Raw genomic sequence first — 20247 nt, 5'->3', positions numbered from 1 at the left:
TTCAACTGGGTACGTTCTACTTTAAAACTTGTAGCTGTGTTTTGTATAAGTAATGTACTTAAACCAATAATAGATTTTGCTATGTTTGGATTACATAGACGTATCTTCTCAGAAAAGGAATCACTTTACAAATAATAGTATCTCACATATTTTTGTTATTCAAATTTGACTTCAATTTGTTGGCCTGAATTTGCCAAGGCTATGGTACAGAGACTAGGCTCAAGAGTCGAAGAACGAAGCTGTCATCGTTGTTCGTCGTACCACAGACACCCTGGTGTCCCTCATGCGTGGTAGTGTCCATGATGCAAGTAGATGGTAGTAATATTACGTCACACGAACTCGTGCGTGTATAACACGGACGAGACTCAAGGTGCGATCGCAAGATAGTTTCATCAACGTGGCGAATACTGCATCCACCGTACAAATACATGGCATAGCAACATGGAGTATGGATAAGTAAATTAGTTACTAACCGTAATTTTCAATAAGGGACATTGTTAGTGCGACGTTAAAACCTAGCAATATCCTAATGATTAAAAAAAAATCATAATAATTAGTCGAATTCAACATTGTTTTAAAGTTTACTATTTATGTTGTTAAATAGTTTAAAAGACTTAGTAAACGCTGTAACAAAAACGTGAGCGAAAAAAATGTCGGAACCATTAAAGTTTATGTGGATTATAGATTCTAATAAAAAATGTCTATTTATATGAAACGTACTGAATATATTTCCTTTAGTAACTACATTACTTAGTAATACAATATATAAAGGCACATTATATTTACTATTTTTTTTATTTAACCTACATTTTTTTTAATGATGTGCCTACATTATATCTGCATTGCTCTTTACTTTCATAAAAAATAAAACCGTAAAAATTGTTTAGCGCACACAATTTTTTTGTTTTTACATTTGGTATTATTTAATTAGTTTTCACAAGTAAAAACAAACGCACTAAGCTAAATCAATGCAAAATTTGTTAGTGTGCTAACTGATTATAAAAATCTATTACAAACTAACAAGAATCAAAAACCTTATACCTTTTAACCAGGCGCTTAATGTATAAACTACGTGCATGCGACAACGAAGTATTGAGGAAACATGTTTCTTTTTAAACTATGCTCAGAACATTAGTTTTTATTAATTTTTTTTTGCTGAAATAGCGAAAAATTAAGCACAAAAGCTTTCTTTAATGACTAAATTTACTCTGTAACTTTTTTACGCCGACTTATTGATTAAAAGGGTCTGTGACGAGTCAGGTGATCAATTGGTAACAAGTTATACAGCTGTGTGTGCCATGCTGAGAAATTTCACAAAACTTTGTGCATCTATGCTCGTTAGCTTGAAAAGTAAAATAGTATATCTACTACCTCAGTTATTTAATTAGCTAAAACGCTTCTGAAATGAAACTCCACATTTGCTGGTTATGTAGCAGCCAATATTAGTTCGTCGATGTTATTCATTTAAGCAACTTCTTGCGAAGATGTTCTAAAATTAATATATTTGAAAAATATATCAAATGTTATTAAATTTCAAAGTAAACTAAATTTATGATCATAAAATAAATAAACTGTATTGTTTTTCATAATTAAAAGGGAATACCATTGCAATCATTAATCATACAATGTACTATTTAGCATTATAAATATAAACACAAGCGCCTGCGACTTGTCAACATTTTAATATGCCTCGTAAAGATTTAAAAGGTAAAGGCAATGCCTCAACTTTGCCTATAATAAGTAACTAGGTACATAAATCGAACGTACACTAAAAAAATATAATATTAGAATGATACAATAACTCAAGAAGGTATTTTTTCAAGCATATCATAATTTAAAAATAACCTGCGATAATAAAATTTTAGCTAATACGGGCTGTCGTCGAGTCGAAGCATACAAACTCTCAAGACTTCTTTAAGTTTATTTACATCATAAAGGAAAGTTACTATGTGAATAATTATAGAAAAAGAACGACAGAAACTATGTAAAAAAATTAAATTAGAATATGCAAATCAAAATAAAAAAATATATTGTAAATATTATTGATATAAATGTTCCTGTCGTACAATAACACGAGAGAACGAAAGGCGCCAGAAATGGGGCCAAAACAAAAAATATAAGAGCTACAATAGTTTAATGCGAAACCAGACGGGTTTATGTATGTATTATGAGATTAGACAATAAAAAATTAAATAAAGTAAAACAATTTAAATTGAAGGTAGTCAATACGAATACGTCGACAAACTTCTGGTAGGAGTGGCACAAGAAGTCTAAATAAATCTTTTTTATTATATTTATTATACGTTAGTCATAAAATTATAGTATTAATTAGTAACACTGAAGCTTGTGTTTGAAGTTATAGTTGGTTATAAATTGTTATATTTTGTTATTACTTATTGGTTTATCTAAATAAATCTATCTAACTCTTGTCATTAAATATAATAATAGGATTTGCCTCTTTAGATCTTAGCCAGAATAATAAAATTTTATGTTCTCATTGTTCTATTTCTTTTCACTCGACAGACGGCCACAGCATGACATCGGCTTCCCCAAAGATCTCGACGATGACTGGTTTTGAGCTGCCTGCATCCGGCGACTTTTCGCAAACTTAACTACGTCATGGTCGCCACTCGAGAAGATTTCAGCTCCAACGGCAAACTGCACGAGTGATGGAAGCTTGTGTTATAATAACACTACCATCTTAAAATTATAAAACATGGAAAGTAGTAAGGAGTAGAGAGTTTCCATCTTAAATTACACAATGAACGTTCATCGAAACAGCAACGGCGTTAATGTCCACAGTCGTTTTGCTGCAGGCAATACTTGAGCTGTACGATCTAATAAATAAGAAGGCATACGTCCGTTTCCTTTCTAGGCGTTACTTGATTGTATCGATAACTGCAGCGTTAAACACAAGGAAGTCTTTTGACCGCTCTCCAGATATGATTTACTGTCTTAGCGAGGGACAATTAGTAGAGGAATTACACAAATAAAGTACAAGGTGTTTCTGGGCGAATCTTTCAAAACTTTATGAATTTCACTTTTTGTAAATGAATGCCAATGAAAAAGTTTGGTTTTTCTGTGAACATCCGCAGTCCAAAAGTTTCAAGATGTAGTTCATAGAAACAAGATTAGAACAGTTCTTAAGTTGCAAATATATAAAGAGTAATTGCGAGGAAACTGTGAAGTCTGTTTACAATGACAATGCATATTATAAATTTCATGTACAAATATATATGATAAAAGTATTTTTAGTCACTTCCGAAGAAATATGTATAGAATAAATTTATACCTTTTTTCATTAAGAGAGCACTGTTCATCATAATTTTTTACACAATTTTCAAAATTTATACACAGTGTTTTTAATATTTAAACCGCTACACTGAATTTTAAAAAAAGAAATTTTTGAAATTTGAATCAATACGTACTATCAACAGTTATTGGCCTGACGCATTCCAAGACAAAAAATTAGTTAATACAACATGGAAATATGTTGAGTGATCACTTTATTTATTGGTTAAATGAAAAATATGAATCAATGTTATGATCAACAAACTATGCATCTATAAAAGACAATGTTATTTTATAGCGCTTTAACTACCATACGCGTAGTTCTAAGCGTACGGTAAAACGCGCAAAGTTCAATGCGAATGATCAGACGCGCGTTTATTATATAAAACTGTTAAAGTCGCCAAATTTTAAGTAACTTCGTTTTCAGAAATTTTTCAAGCTTCTAAACAATTTTATTTTGTTTTTCATTAAACCCTTCCACAAAGTATTAGGAAAGATATTAAAAGGTTGAGTGAAACCGGCGAAGTCGTTTTCAAGTTATTTTGCGACCATCTAAAAATGGGATTTATTATTCAATAAATAGATATATGATAAAGCCATAGTTGTGAAGAAATGTCTCGATAATCGATAAATGTAGACCATGAATTTATTTCTAAAATGTACACTCAAAATAATACATTGTAGTATTTTTTTATTGATAACACATCTTACGATGATTTATTGTTATTCTGCTTAAGTTGAATAGTTCCTTTCCAAAGCCCCATGGATAAACAGTAATGCATGATAGGATCTTTCCTTTCTAATCTCCTCTTCTATCTTGGTGATTTAATGTATACTACGAGATTCTTTTAATACTAACATTAAAGAAAATTATTACAGCAGTATTGTTAATAAGAAAAAAATAGAGCGATTGAATGCATAACTTATTTGCTGTCAAATTTATCGTATACCCTGTCCGAAAATCACTTGTTTCAGAAGTAAAACGACTATTATTTGATAAGAGAAGGCATTTACAAACTTAGTATTACTATGTATTAAAATGAATTATAATACTTTTTACTATCTATCCCTGCACTTTGTACTGTTAGAAATTGTTTGCCTGTCGCAATCGAATAGAAAAAAGAAATTATTGATTTATGTTAGACTAAAAACTTAAAAAAAATTATCACTTTCGCTGTACAAATAATCTATAGTGAACCTATAAAAATTTTACACCAGTAAACCATTCAGCCTGTATGTTATGTATACTCATAATAATACCTAATATAATACATGTAACAAATTTCCAATATATAAAACTTTTTAACATTGATATTCATAAGCTTAAACGTGTTTTTCTTAAAAAAAATCTGTGAGGTTATAATACGTTTAGAGAAAGATGCGCCAAGATTTTCTATAATTGCAAGAACGCAAATTCCTTACTTCTCTAGTCTCAAGCAGACTGTTATTAACAGTACTTGCGTGTATAGTATTCATTTCGAATGGTATCTAATAAACTCTTCTAGTTTAATTATTTTTATTTTCTAATAACTAAAGATCAATTATTTGCCAACCATCTAATTTATACGCATTGCAGCGTCGCGTTGGATCTAAGATACGCAATGTTTTGTACTAATTTAATTTTAAACAGTAAGTATTTCAATGTAATGTGTTTTCCCGGCTTGTTATAAAAAAATTAAACTGGTTAGAAATTACAAATATTAGGATAAATGCGATGTTTATAAAAATAAATAAAACTGAACTGTTTGTTTGTAATATTTAAATAACAGTTTTTCTACTAAATTGATATGAATACATGTATTTTTACCAAAATGATTTTTTTAAAATTTTTGACAGTTCGTTTGTCTGTTTGTTTCGGTTAATTTTCAAAATGGCTGGATTGATTTTTAGGAGACTTACACTGGCACAAGTAGCTATTGCAATAAGGTGTCGTTTAGGCTACTTTTATTTTAGAAAACTTCTTAAAGCCAAAAAAAAAATTGTTAAATTCCACGGAGATGAAGTTGCGGGCACAGTCAGTTATAAATAAGTTAAATTATCATGTTTAGTTAACTTAATTAACCGCAGTGAATCTTCCATGCATGCATGACTCACTGAAAGCGAAATTGAAACTTGCAAACCAAGGTATAGTTAGTCACGCGATGATACCGTGGGACGTCGATAGCTATGCAAAGGTTAATATCTCCGAATAGGTCAATTTAACAAGATATCTTGAGTATTATAAAAAGTTTTGCAACAACGTTGTATACTGTAATTCAGTGAATTTAAAAGCACGTATTCATTTCATTGGCTTATTTTATTAAAATAAGTATTTCCAATAATAGTAAATACAGGACTATTTAGTCAGCATGGCCAGTCATCATGGCGATCTTTGGGAGAGGTTTGCCTTGCACTGGACGTCTATCGGCTGACAAGATGATGATTATGATGATGTTAAATATAGAATAAATTGGGACAGGAATGGGAAGGCGTAATAATTTTTTCTTTACTAGATTTTTATGCATTGCTATAAGAGAGAAATGAATTGCCTCGTATTTTAGGTTAGATACCATCAGTTCAATTTTCACGTACTTTAATTTAAAATATGTAAATCATATATTATCGTTCAAAAAAATTTCCAAATACTATTGCCATTTATTTTTGATTGCGTATTGACATCTTTTTTTATTTATTTGACATAAGCATATTAAAACCCAAAGCTACCGGTAATAGTTTTGAAACGATCAGGCCTTGTCGAAAGATTTACGTCGCAAGGGGATTTCATAATTAATCTTACGCATCGGTGAAATTATACATGAATATCTTGAATCGTGATGGAAAATCGATAACTGAAGAAAAGAATTATTTAAGTCGAAATTATTTTATAAAATAACATTTTATAAAAAAGTGTTTGTTGGTAATTAATAATATTATGTCTTTTATTATGTATGCGTAATGTATAGTATTTTACATTTTTTTTTGCTTTGCACCAATATAGATTGACTAGTAGTAATACCCCTATAAGGTTTAAATCCGCCATTACGCAATTAGTTACTAAAAAGAGTTTCTAAATAAATGCAATTAGTTTTTCTGCTGCTAGCACGTGAAAAATAAATATTCATTCTTGTTTTATAGGAAATTTGCACATAATTTCGTGTAAGGAAATCAACATGAAATATATGTATTATTTATATTCATATATTTCATATATTTATTACCGTAAGTAATACATGCCACAAAAGACAGAGAAGAGAATTTAATTTTTTTATCAATTAACTTTACGTTGTGCATGAAAGTTTACACTTGAAGTTAATAGTGAGTGTACGTAATTACGTCAAATGTTTGCACAGTATCGTTTGATATCTATAGTCCCGAGAGTAACGTTCGCTTGAGCATGAAACACTGGGACCGTGCATTATACTGAACAGCACACATAGAAGACTCCACGCTTCGCTACCCCTGTATATAAACCTAAGACAAACTAGCCTTGAACTTCATTTCACCACGGCTGCAACGCTCGACGACCATAGACAACCCTTGCGAACCCTTTATTAATTAAACTTTATCAAACATAACGAATAAAAGGACTATGGTGTGAGATTGTGTTCAAGTTATGTGGTGTTAATATATTATCTGTAATTCTTGTGTTTAGTGCCGAAAAATCTTAAATATGAAGGTCGCGAATAAAGCAGTAAGTAAAAATATATAGTTATACAATAAAAAAGGTTATTTTACTTCTATAAGCCTTTTTATAATTTAAATTTATTTATTACGAATATTTCAGCAACTGCAATAAAAATCAATAAAATTATGCATTTTATAATATCAAATCAATAGTTATAATTAATTTTTATTACTGACTGTATGCTGTCTAAACTACGCAATTTAAATTAAATTACTATAAATCTGGCCAATGGAATTAACAAATAAAAAAACAATCTAAATGTAACCGTAAGTCAACGTATACGATTTTATAACTAGACCAAACAATACGGTAAATTTAGCACAAGCTCTGCTAAAAGTGACTCCACTCTACTCTATTTCCAAGTATGTTCACAATAAAGAATTTGGCAATGAATTGTTGTAATTTAAAAAAAAAATTATGCTTATGTAAATCATAAAAATAAATTACAAAACCCACTGAGTTTCTTCTTAGTTCTTCTCCGTAGTTGGCGCGTTATGAACTAATGTAAATATAATTTTTAACTGACGATTGTAAACAATTGCAATGATCTCATTTAATAAAGATATTTTGACTCAATGTCGTGATCATTTTAAACATAGGTCGTCCACTGTTAGGACATAGGTCTCTCCTATGGCTTTCAATTATTCCATAACATTTTTCCGTTATGGTAACTTCTAAAGTAGACTTAGGTAGTCTAAATAAATAAACGTTATTTACAAGAAGTGAAATGATAAATAGATAATGTATTATTCTCACACGGCCTACACGGGTAATTTCAAAACTTTGTGGTTTCCTGATTATTAAGATTGAGATTAATATGACTGGTTATTTAATGTAATATATACAACTTTTGAATTATTAACCTAAATAAATATTATTAATATTTTACAGTCGGCAAAAGATTTCCAATAAATATAAATTTGAAATAAATGTTTCATATACATTTTCTGCAATCAGCTTAAATTTACGGTATTATTATGAAATAGTGACAGGTCTTGTCATTGTTCCTGAAATCCACTTATCGCTCGTATTCCTCAAACGTTATGTTGCTCTATGACGTGGGAATTGTATAAATATTATAATTGCTTAATTATAATATCATTATAATACAGTATTAAATATTACAAAAAATATGGCCAATAAATGTTTGCACAGTTAACAATATTCCATTAAAATTAGAACCTTTCATTCTTTTGTAATATTTATATTCTCCATTGATATCTTAACGATAAACTTAAACAAATTTCGAACACTACATTTATAAGTAACGTAACAAGACAATTAAATATGTTAATAACAAAGAAAAAAATATTTTTTACAATTAATTATGCAAAATTTACTCTGAAATTGTATAATTAATTAAATAATTATAATTTCACATAATTAAAATAATAAGCATTAAGAAAATAAACATACAGAGTGATTGATAGGTGTAAAAACATTGAAGGGGTGAATGTATAGCTCATTTGCCGTTAAATAATGTGTTGTAAACCCTATCCAAAAAATCATTATTTTCAGAGATAATAAATAACTTAATGATAATTTAGCGAGAAAAAGCATTTGCATAAATTGGGTTACTACATATGAAACTTAATTATTGTTTACTATCTGTCTAAGCACACTAAATTGCTAGTAGTTACTGATCTGTCATATTCCAATAGATTTTGAAAATAATAAATAAATTAGATTTTGAGAATATTAAATAAATTTAGAAAATAAGTCTTAAAGCTTTATAATTTAGCTTTTTTTACTGTAAAATGTTATGTATGTATTTCTTTAAAACATTTGAAATTATGATAAATATTACTGGACAGGTATCCACCACCATCACATAAACATTTGTCAACATTTTGTTATAAAGAATATGTTTAGTTAATCAAGTGATGAATTTTAAACGTTAAGGTTACAATCTATTCGATCGGGTTTGTAGTGTTTATCTTTAACATGGCTCTATACAAAATCCAGTGGTGTTAAAAACATAGCGCCGAACCAGCAGCGGAATTATGACGATTGAGTTATATGATTGAAAAATTTGGTTATAAATTAATTTATTATTTGTGGAAACTTGCTGTTAAAGCCATACGAAACCGTTTCTATTTGAAAACTAATTCATAAATATATAAATAAGGTTAAACTAAAAGGATTTACTATCATAATAATTCCGATTGAACGAGCCCTGCTTTTACATTATTATCGAACAAAATAACAAAGAATTGAAAAGTCAACACCAGACACCATTTGAATTGTTTAGTTGAATAGTTCAGTCGCGACGTTTACTTATGAACATATCTTGAAATGATTGAAAACATAATAAGCAGTATGTAGAGGTATAAAAGTGAATCCCTATTTCCTATGTCTTGATTATGGCCAATAACTTGAATGAAGTTGAACGACTACCGAATTCTGCCATTTTTTCCAGAGTTTCGTAGTTTGCAGAAAATTCATTCGAAATTAATAATTTGAAAATTGAGCAGAAAATAAAAAATTTAAAAAAAATATAAGGATTGGAACTGTGCGTAATAGACCAGTTCGCTAGAAACTAATATAGCATTTGACATTTCATTCATTTATTTTGAAGTTCGCGACTTTTATAATTCATCTGCTACAGTCAGCTTATATATTTAAAATAAAATCAATGAATAAAATGAACACTCTGAAATAAGTAACATTAATTATTTTTTCCTATAGGATTGAAGCAGGCGTATAACTTAAGAGCACAAAGTGTGTCGGGACAACATAATATAATTTATATTCTAATAATAAAAACTTCGTATTTGTAGATCAGTATAGAGAGAACGAAATAATACGCTTGCTAATTTATAAGTTACTTTATTTTTTTAAGCATCACCTATTGAATAATCAAGTCATTTGTATAACTGTTCAAATATAACAGTATCTTGTATTATTTATTTTGTTTAAAACTGGATAAGACTTTTTTATTTTGATTAATTGAATTATTTATATTCTATCTGAATAGTAATAATTTTATTTAAATTTATTTAAAACTATGGATTACAATGCGTGGTTTAAATTAAATTTACTATAAGTTTTTTTGTGACTCCAACCGCGAATACTAGACGTATGTCGCCAGCTTTTTAAATTTCTCCTTTTAAAGTTTCCTGCGTATATATGTTTATTGTATTTATTATCTCGGATTATGCAGGTTTACTCGAAATGTTTTTTATACGTACAAAGAGTTTTAGTATAAAATTTACAAATGCGTACTCTTACCGGGAATCAGATCTTTGGCAAGGGTAAGTAACATTCTCTGTTTAAAATTTCTACTGCTGTGAAATACTTCATATTATGTTTACCCATTTTGTGGAGCTAGGAAATTAATTTTCTCTTAGTCGTCAATCATTTTATGGAAGAGATATTGTGAAGATGAAGACGGCCACCCATGCCTAATTTCGTACTGTCGACCGACATAATATGGGCTGCTTATACACGATTCTTTTAGTATAAGAGACTTTATTTTGTAAATTTAAGTATAAATACGTTTATCATCATCATCATCATCATCATCATCATCATCATTTCAGCCATATTAAGTCCACTGCTGGATATAAGCTTGCGCCATAAATTTCCAATAAGATCCACTGGAAGCTGTTTGCATCCTACGTCTTGCAATGTTCTTAATAAGTTCACGAGTGGTCTCCATTTCAGCTAACATTATGGCTCCACCGGCCATCTGTCCTACGGTATTCAGCTTGCCCACTGCAACATGAACATGCCAATCCGCTTATAACAACATTAAAAAAATACTAATGTAATTATTTACGTATATTGACGTAAATAGATGAAGTGCAAAAATAAACAAACAACAATTTATGTACTTGTTAAAATTACGAATGGCGGATACGTATTACATAAAATAACATAAAAATGAAGTGAGTGCGTTTCGTCCACTTTCTCTGGTGACTTTGGTTACGTGATCTAAGTATAGCCGTGTCGCGTTCCAATTAGGACAATGTCATAAATCTAGTTTTTACGTAATAAATATTTCCGTTCCACATAACACTCGACAAGCGTATGTAAATAAACCTACATATTTATATTACTCGGTTCAAATATTCATATAGATAATGTGCTTTTTTTTCATTTCACTAATTTGTAATTTTTTTTTTCGTTTGAAATCACTTCAATGTTATAAATTTGCAAAAAATCTAAAATTCTGTTGTGTTACACGATATGTAAGAAACATATATATAGGACTCTAAAGGTTGATTTCACATATAGTGTCCTGTCAATTGCCATCAAACATATCTGTCCGAACTCCTCGGGTGCGTACGGGTCAGATCTGCTCGAAATAAAGTAGGCTACATTATGTCGAATTTCTTTAAAAATACGGCTTAAAATCGCTTTCCCTGGATGTAAGACCACAGGATCATAAACAAAAATACTTCATTTATCATTTAAAAAATTTCTTCCCGACACTGACATGCGCCATGTTACGGCAAACGAAAGGTCTGCTGCAGTCGAGGATTTTTAATAATGATTATGATGTATTTTATATATGTACATGTATTGTAATTTCAGTGTGCAAGTGTCACCATATCCTTAGAACTTCTTTCTTCCTACAAGGAGGAATAGTTTGTTTTCTCTCTCTTTTACACGTTGATATATCTGTATATCTAACTTGCTAAGTATCATTCCTGGACTTATTTGGTGTAAAATGCTTTCTATTATAAGCCAAAGTTCTTTTTTGAACTAAACTTTGCAAAAAATCTTATTTCAATGTGAAGAATGTTTGAGTAATAAAGCATAGGAATGAATTGCTCTAAGTAAAGATATTGTTAATGTCTGCTTTAAGTTGTAAGATATCATTATAAGGGACTTGAATCTGATTCTTTAATAGTTTCTATCAAATTGGTCTAATATGACATTTTTCTTACATAAGAGGTCGTTATGAATTGTCTAATGTGGACAAAAATATTAAAAAATATATAAAATCCAACTAAACGGATAAGCCCGTTTGCGCTTCTGAGTATCTGTTTTATTACGATCAAATAGAAAATTTCCGTATTGCTAATGTCTGTATGTTTGAGGAGTCTGCAATTCTCCGTGTCACCAGGATGTACAGTCATTAATGGTCAAATAGACTATTCGCATAATCTTGATTTTTTTTGACGTTCCACTTTGTTCGTATCAAATAATGAATGGACAGGTTTTACCTTTATGGAATTTATGTAATTTTACTAAAAGCGCTGTATTACATAATTTTAGAAAATGTTTTGAGATAGGAATAAATATATTTGTCTATAATTATTATGCCTGAGGAAAATTTCTAATAGTTTATATAAATTCTCATGAGTTAGTGTTGATTGAACCATAATATTCTGCTTCATTAAAAATATTTTTTAATTTTAAAAATGTCGTTCAGAAATTTGACTGGTGAAATTGTTTAAGAAGATAATAAAAATAACAACAAAAATACCTTACTAATTATGTTAATATGAAATCTATTTTTTTAATTAATCTGTTAGAAGAAAAATCATCATAATAAGACATTAATAAAAATAATAAATTTATAAATTGTTTGCGATGACAGATAGGATTGTCATGTGGGAAGTTGGCACTAAATCAAGAGTCCCTACAACTTTCCCTTGGGTACCATGTAAGGTTAGAGAAACTGATAAATGCTAAAGGCAAGAGAAAGGCTGTTGTCGCATCCGTAGGTTAAGACCATAGATAATTGTACGTCACATTGAACTTTGACACCGAGTGGTCACAGAATAAATTTATTACTATCCAATTTCCCTGCCCCTCTGATTTCATGACAGAGAATATCGATAGTCGCTAGTTAGTCTTCTATTATAGAATCAAATATATTTTATATTAAATAATAAGAATGAGAAAAAATACCAAGTAGTTCCTTTTAATATTTAGATCAAGAATCGTTGCGCATTCAAAACGTAGGTTTGAATTTATTTATTTTATGTTATAAGAAGTTTTTTTTTATTTTTGTTTATTTACATGCGTGTACATGTATTTGCTATTTTTTATGATATTAAGTTATTTCACCTACCTCCATTAATTTATCTCTACACCTCCCATATGGTTAACTGTTAAAAATGCGTTCGGCATTAAGTTAGCCGTTATACTTTGTAAAACAAGACTAAATTTAATTATAAGTATTAAAAATAAGTTATCTTAGAAAATATAGTTCTTATTACATATGATGTTATTTTCTAAAACAATTACCTGAAATGATTCATTGTCATCTTTGACCAAATTTAAACAATAGTCGTTAGTTTTATTATTTCTGTACATTAGTGTGCCAAAGAGAAATCTACTATTACAAAACAGCTATGTAACGGTACGGATGATTTAAAATTTTTTTGAATGTTCACTTTTGGTGTGTGTTGTAAAACATATTTGTTAAAATATTATAATTATGTGTGCATAAGAGTTATGTTCAGCTGTTGAGTGTTTCTTTCCGATTGTTACTAATTTTTAAAATACCTTTTGTATGAATAAACAAGAAGAATATTTTTTTACAAATTATATATAACATTTAGTTTGTTGGTCTTTTAAGACTTTCAATTTAAAAATATGTTGATGAAGCTTTTATTATCTAATTAACATAATGATAATAAATGCTTGTAACATTAAATTTAAACAATAATGTGATATTACATATCACTTTAAAATTAAAACTTAAAATTTTTTACCTACTACATAAAGTATTTTAATTTTTATTTACTTTTTGGGACATTAAAATTGTGTAAAAATGCATTTGTTGGTTTATTAATTAATTATTTTAAAAATCATTGCATTTGACTTTATTGTCATCTGGTGGAGAAATCCACTTATTGCATTAATTTTAAATACGGTGTCATATACTGGTGAATACCTTATAACAAAAAAATATTTTTAAAATTTTATATATCTTTCTAATACATAATTTTTCACTGTTACAGATACGGATACTGGTTTTGTTGCTGATCACCGTAGAGGTCCACTGCTTAAATGAATATGAGGATCAAAACAATGTTCACTTAAAACAAATTTCATCCAATGAAGAATCTCCCGAAACTATCACTAGTTACAGTACAAATCTTGTACCGAATAGTCAGACCATGAGTTCTGTAAACATTCAACAATATCATATAGGAGATGATTCCAATAAAGTTTCGGACCACCATCGACTGGATAGAGGAAGGATTAGAAAAATATTTCGTATAAAAAATCCTTTTCTACAACCAGAAGATGATGCTAACGAACAAAGTGTAAATAAAAATACACAAGATATTGAAACCGAAGCCAGTAATCAGTACGCAGCAATGCAATACTCCTTACCGCCTGAAGAATTTCTAAAACAGATGCGTGCCGAAAATCAATACCATCAACAACAACAACAAATATCAACGCCTGCGCCGACTTTTGGATATACAGCTACTCCTCAACCACAATATCAATACTCTACGCTTTCAACTTCAGCTTATAATAATGGAAACCAACAAATGAATATGTCACCGCTTATGGAACCTAAAAATCCTTCACAAGTATATACTCCTAATTTAAATACGAACCAATACAACAATGCTTACTCTTATGGTATTGACACTATTCAGAGTACTCCTTCATCGGTAACTTTATATTTATCGACAAGTTCACCGAACAATCAATACATTGAAGGTCCCTCTAGCAACTATGTTTCAAGTTCCTCGCCTATGTACCTGTCTAGTCCTACAAACTTACTGTCATATTCTTCTACACTACCAAATATACAAACAGGATCACCTTCATACAATCCTATTAACCGATATTCTTCTACTGCCGATACTAATATATTTAATTACGGGAGTAACAATAGAAATAGTGATTCAAACATGCAAGTAAACCATTATGAAAATTCTGCCAATGGCTTTGGTAAGGTGAGCATGAATATGCAACAACAATATATAAATGAATTCCCATCATCAACTCAATTACCAACGTCATCTAGTTATCCAGACACAGAAAGAGTGAACTGGCAAAACTCTGCACATTTAAACTATAACAATTTGGCAAATTTAAGACAAGAAGCACAAACTCAACAACAAATTTTTCAAAATAATATACAAGATTCTCTACAAAATTCTAATGTAGATAGTACAAGTAGTGATAACAACCGTATCGGTAGCATGCCTTCCGCAAACAATTTGTTTGTAAGCTTCGTTCAACCTGACTATCAGACCTTTACTGATCTCAAAAATCGAGATAAGGATATGGAACAGAGCAAAGTAAGTGAAGTTTATTCGCATGGAGATTATGGTTGGAAAATTGACGGTCGAAAACCTTTGATAAAATACGACGTAAATTTCCAAGCAAAGTATCCTAAACAACAAAACAGCATTCATCAAATAGATAGTAGTTCAATTAGTTCACCTTATCACTATGTCGACAATGGAAAAACATACAACTATGACCAAACTTCTAAGTATAATTCTGAAAAGTTAGGACAAGAATTTGCAAAAGCAGCAGCTAAATCTCAAGAAAACATGAATAAGCAACTAAATATCTACTTAAATAATCCGCAAAATGTTTTGACAGGTTCTGACATAAATGATGCCATATTTAGAAATAATAACAATAATCAAAAAAGTTTTACTAATGATAATTCAAACAATTACAAAACACAATCAGATATGATAAAGGGCGGACCCTACTATTATTCGAATTCTCAAGAAAGTATGAAAGAAGTAACAACCAAACAACGATTTGAGGAGGATAAAGTTTCACAAAATTCTGTTAAAACGGATGTTTTTAATAACAATCAAGTCAATAATGTACAGAAAAATATTATAACAGATTCACACAATGGTTATATTTCAACCAACGATAGCAATTTACAGAATTTTAACCAAGCTGCTAAAACAGTTTCTGACTCTTACTTTAAAGATAAAAATATAGAATACGGTTATAACACAAGAACTACGCCAGCGGAAAATATACCATCAGATGATTTAAGACGCTTAGAATTAACAAATGAACAACCTAAAAACTATGAACCCTCATTAAATTTCAAACAGTTATCTTTTAAGCCGCAAACAAACGGAAATGTACCATCGTATCAATACATAACACAACAAAATTTAGACAACGTGCAACTCCAAAACAACGTGCAACATCAATCTTTGCAACGTCCACAAAATCAAGCATCTTCTGATAGTATTAGTTTGAAGCTCAATGACATTCCGTATTGGTTAACACAAGGCTTACATAATTTGCGTTTTTCACATATGAATGGAAATAATAATGGAATTATTCCTACAGGTACACCTTTAACACTTAATCAAAACGTTGATTCGCATCAAATAGATGTTGCTGCAAGTATCCTAAACAAACTAATACGAGACAAGCAAGCTGAGTTAAGTTCTAAACCTGAACATGAAAGTCAACGAGAAACTTTACTACCTACCATAAATGGATTTAAAGTTGTTAATCCGTATAATTTAGATCTTAAATTGGTGACAGAAATTTTAAAAGGAAGAACACCATCAAACGATTTTAATGTTCAGACATTTCGTAATCCTTTACCGTGGGAATTATCACATTTACAACAAATTATTTTAAATAGTGATGTTTCTGGACAATACAGAATGCCTGATATGAAGAATGATGGTGTGGGAACTGCCAGTAGTCCTTTTTTTGAAGTGCGTAACATGGACCGTTATCCTTATCAAGGAGTAAAATATTCACGAAGCCAAGAAGAACAAGAAAGTCTTATACCTATTACTGATACAACTCATATTCACCCTATAGGGTCAGTTATTGAACAAGATGATATGGATACTGAAAATAGAGAAGCTAGGGAAGCTGACGAAACGGAAACAACTAATGATGTTTTAGCAATGGAAATTGATGGTGACCGATCAAGACTGCATTCGCATTACCGGGTAATGAACAGGAATAGGCATCCAAATTCTTTAACATTATCAGATCGTCAGTACCTTCACAGAAAATTGCCTAAAAGCACCGGTGAGCCATATCCTCTGCTTAAACCTCCAGCAATACATCCTATAAAAGGTAGAAGTCGGAGCAAAGTTGAATACAATCGGAGACAACGAGGTAGCAAATATAGATTGTCTCGTATTGCTAAGCGTGAGCAAATGTTTGACGCAGAAAGTTTCGATGATGACACAAAACCTACAGTCCCAACTCTTTTACGACCTCCTCCTCCTGCAGCTATCGATAAATCTGACACGTTAGATACTAATGAGTCTTAATTACGGTAGTTTCATTTCTTGATTTTATAATAATATTATGGGTCGGAACATATAAGGCGTCGCTATATGTTACGGTGTTTCAAAACAAAGGGTTTATTGTCGTAAAGCAGGCTGATCATTTTTTGTGATAATCGAACATTGGTATCTTAGCCAGGGAGCGCAGTTAACGCATTGATCTTTTGTTATAACAAGAATTAACACCAATTTAAAAAGGAAAGGGAGATACGACATCAATGTAGTAAAATGTAAAACTGTGAATTTTGACTGGGAGTTCTTTTATCGGAAAAACGAAGTGTTAAAAATAGATAAAAAATTAAGAGGTTATAAGGATAATCTTATTAACACTCCAAGAAAGCTCTTAAGAAGAGATTGTTCCCAGAAACTATATAGAAAAATTAATTCAAATTAACCTTTTACTGATTTACAGATGATGGGTCAAAGATATAAATAAATCTATCTTAATGTCAGAAATTAAAATATTAACAGCTCTGTTAACATATATTATGCATAAACCTGATAGAAACTGCATTGGTTGTCACTAAGTGTGACGTCATAACGCTGGAATTTGTGGCGCGGTGTACGCAGAAAAAGTTTGCAGCCGATGTTAGTAGTGCGGAGCCGCGACGCGGTTGTATTTCGGCCCTAGTGAGCAATCACACCGCATTCTAACAATGTCGTTAAAGTAACCAGTTTTTTAATCATTTAAATTTATTAGTTATTTACGCTTTATTTTAAGTTCAGTTTTAAGGCAAGCTGAGACGGCATTTATCTGAAAAAATAATTTAAGGAAGCTTTATTGTAAATAATTCATGGTACTCAACTGGATCGCTACCTTTAGTGATATAAAAGTATAAATATTTTTCATATCAATACGATGATTGTAAATAGTCTCCAGTTTTTTTGTTTGTTATAAGTTTTTAATGTTATACTTATTTATTATTATATGGTGTTATTGTTAAACAAATAAAAATTAATAAAGAATTGGGAAAACCATATATTTTTTGTCTTTTGTCAAAAGTATGCAACATAATATTTATTATTCGGAAAAAGCTTGAACTTGATGACAGAAAAAAAAGAGTTAAAATTGCTCTACCGCCAAAATTTTTAGAACATTTATTTTAGCAGGTTAATGAAGTTTTTTTTTGTATTTTTGAATTCTACGTGTACTCTTCTAAAAAATATTACTTAATAAACTAATAATATCAAAAACGTTGACCAAAACGATTTCTTCTTATTCTGCTACGAAGACCCGACTTCGGTGTCTTTTACGGCTTCTATGATTGTCTCACGATTCTCCTTAATTTATCGCCCTCGTACTCTCAACGGAATATTTCGTGAGTATCGATTGAAGGGAGATTGCATGTATATTTTAACCTGATCCGTCTACCATAAAACCAAGCTACTTCTGGATCTAGAGTCTATATCTACCAAAAACTACAAATCTCTTCCAAGCACCGTCTTACTTTCGCCGTTTTTCGTATAGCGTACCCGAAGTATTATTATATTTGAGAATCAATCATTTCGGAAAGGCGTTCATTGATCTTAAGTTCCTGCAGAATGAAGACACGAATTTTGTGCTAATTCCACGATTTTCCAACATTCTTAATACTACACGAATTTATTCCACATCTTTTACTTTATTTTCATGTTTAAGATTTTGAGCTCACATAGTTGTTAATTTATCAAAGTATTTAATAACAATTTCTAAGCCAATCTCAGTGCCTCAATCAATAAACAATATTTATAAATTTATCAGTCATTATTGTTAAGAAGTGAAATGAATTTTTCTTGCGTGTGTCTCGCTTTCTTCTTGCGTCTCAAGCGTATATCACAGACGTGTGATTAAATCATTAAACTCAAGAGTTTTTTGTTACACTATTATTCCAAACATCTGTCGTTTCATAGCTCGCGTGATAGGCGAAGATCAATGGAACATTATTTTGCAACCGTTAATTTACATTAATGATAGTTATTATATATTTACGAATTCTTATTGAAAAACTTACTATTTTCTATAACAATTGAGTTTTTTTTAAAACCTAATTTAAAAAATCAAGTATTATCCTCATCATAATTTTAACCGCTAAAAGTCCGCTGTTGGACATTGATAAAACCGATTGTACCAATGTTTGTATTAAGGACATCCGTCTGATCTGAACCTTACAACTCCAGTGACTACCTGTGCCGCATGCAACAAAAAAAATATTATTATCATGTAATAATATGTGTAAGGAATAAAAAAATATTGCATATTACATCATAATTCCTGTGAAAGAAATGTACCCAATAATCATACAAGAAAGGTGAATAAATAAACGAAATTACTAGGAATAAATTCGTAGTGAATTTGTATGCGACGGAGACGACCGAAAGGTTTAATAATGAAATCTCTCTATAAACTGCTGAAGGATTTAAGTCTGTTATTGGCGGATATCAATTCATTTTTTCTAAAGCAGTATAGGAACATTTAAATTTGGTTAGGTAGGGAGAGCAAAGGTTCGGTGAAGGTGAACAATGCATTACAAGGGGCCTCCCTAAATCTGCTACGGGAGTCGTCAGCGCCGTGTACTGAAGCCGCTCGCTCTCCATAAAACGCACGCTGAATCCACGAAACGCCACGAAATTACGTCATGTTTATTTATACTGTCTATAAGTATTGAATCACAAATCTAATTGACATAAAATCACAACGAAATTTACTATTGACTAATCTAATCAACCTATCTCTTTTCGAAAACACTTGCGGGAAATTTAGCGCGGAAAATTATTTTGATACAAATTTAATTCAACAGCAAAATGGAAGCAGTAAAAATTAGAAGAAAATAAAGAAATATATAGTCTATACATTTACCATGAACTAAAATATATTTAATGACTTCTTTGGCCAAATCAACTTATTTTATTTCAGACACAGACTAAAATGATCTTTAAAGGATACAAAGATGTTATTGTATTTTTAATATTTTCTTACTACATTAATAAAAAGATTAGGTTCTATTTTATTAGTTTGACCAATAAGTTCTCATTACTTGTGTTTCGAGGTGAAAACTGGATTTGTCCAAGAATTGAACGTCATAA

General features: G+C 30.3%; 1 protein-coding gene across 1 annotated transcript; it reads left to right on the top strand.

Moving 5' to 3' along the window:
• The first annotated feature begins 12517 nt into the window (after positions 1-12517).
• LOC137932228 (homeobox protein 2-like) lies at positions 12518-17169 on the top strand. The gene is made up of 2 exons (XM_068775833.1): positions 12518-12577; positions 13879-17169. Exons 1-2 carry the CDS (start codon positions 12518-12520, stop codon positions 17167-17169), a joined length of 3351 nt encoding a protein of 1116 aa, XP_068631934.1.
• Positions 17170-20247: the final 3078 nt, after the last annotated feature.

Source organism: Battus philenor, unplaced genomic scaffold (assembly GCF_028537555.1).
Source record: "Battus philenor isolate CCGP_79_NKW_IND1 unplaced genomic scaffold, ilBatPhil1.0.hap1 SCAF_11, whole genome shotgun sequence".
Taxonomy (NCBI): Eukaryota; Metazoa; Arthropoda; class Insecta; order Lepidoptera; family Papilionidae; genus Battus; species Battus philenor.
The sequence above is the reverse complement of the archived record's forward strand: the minus strand, read 5'-3'. Positions and strand labels throughout refer to the sequence as shown.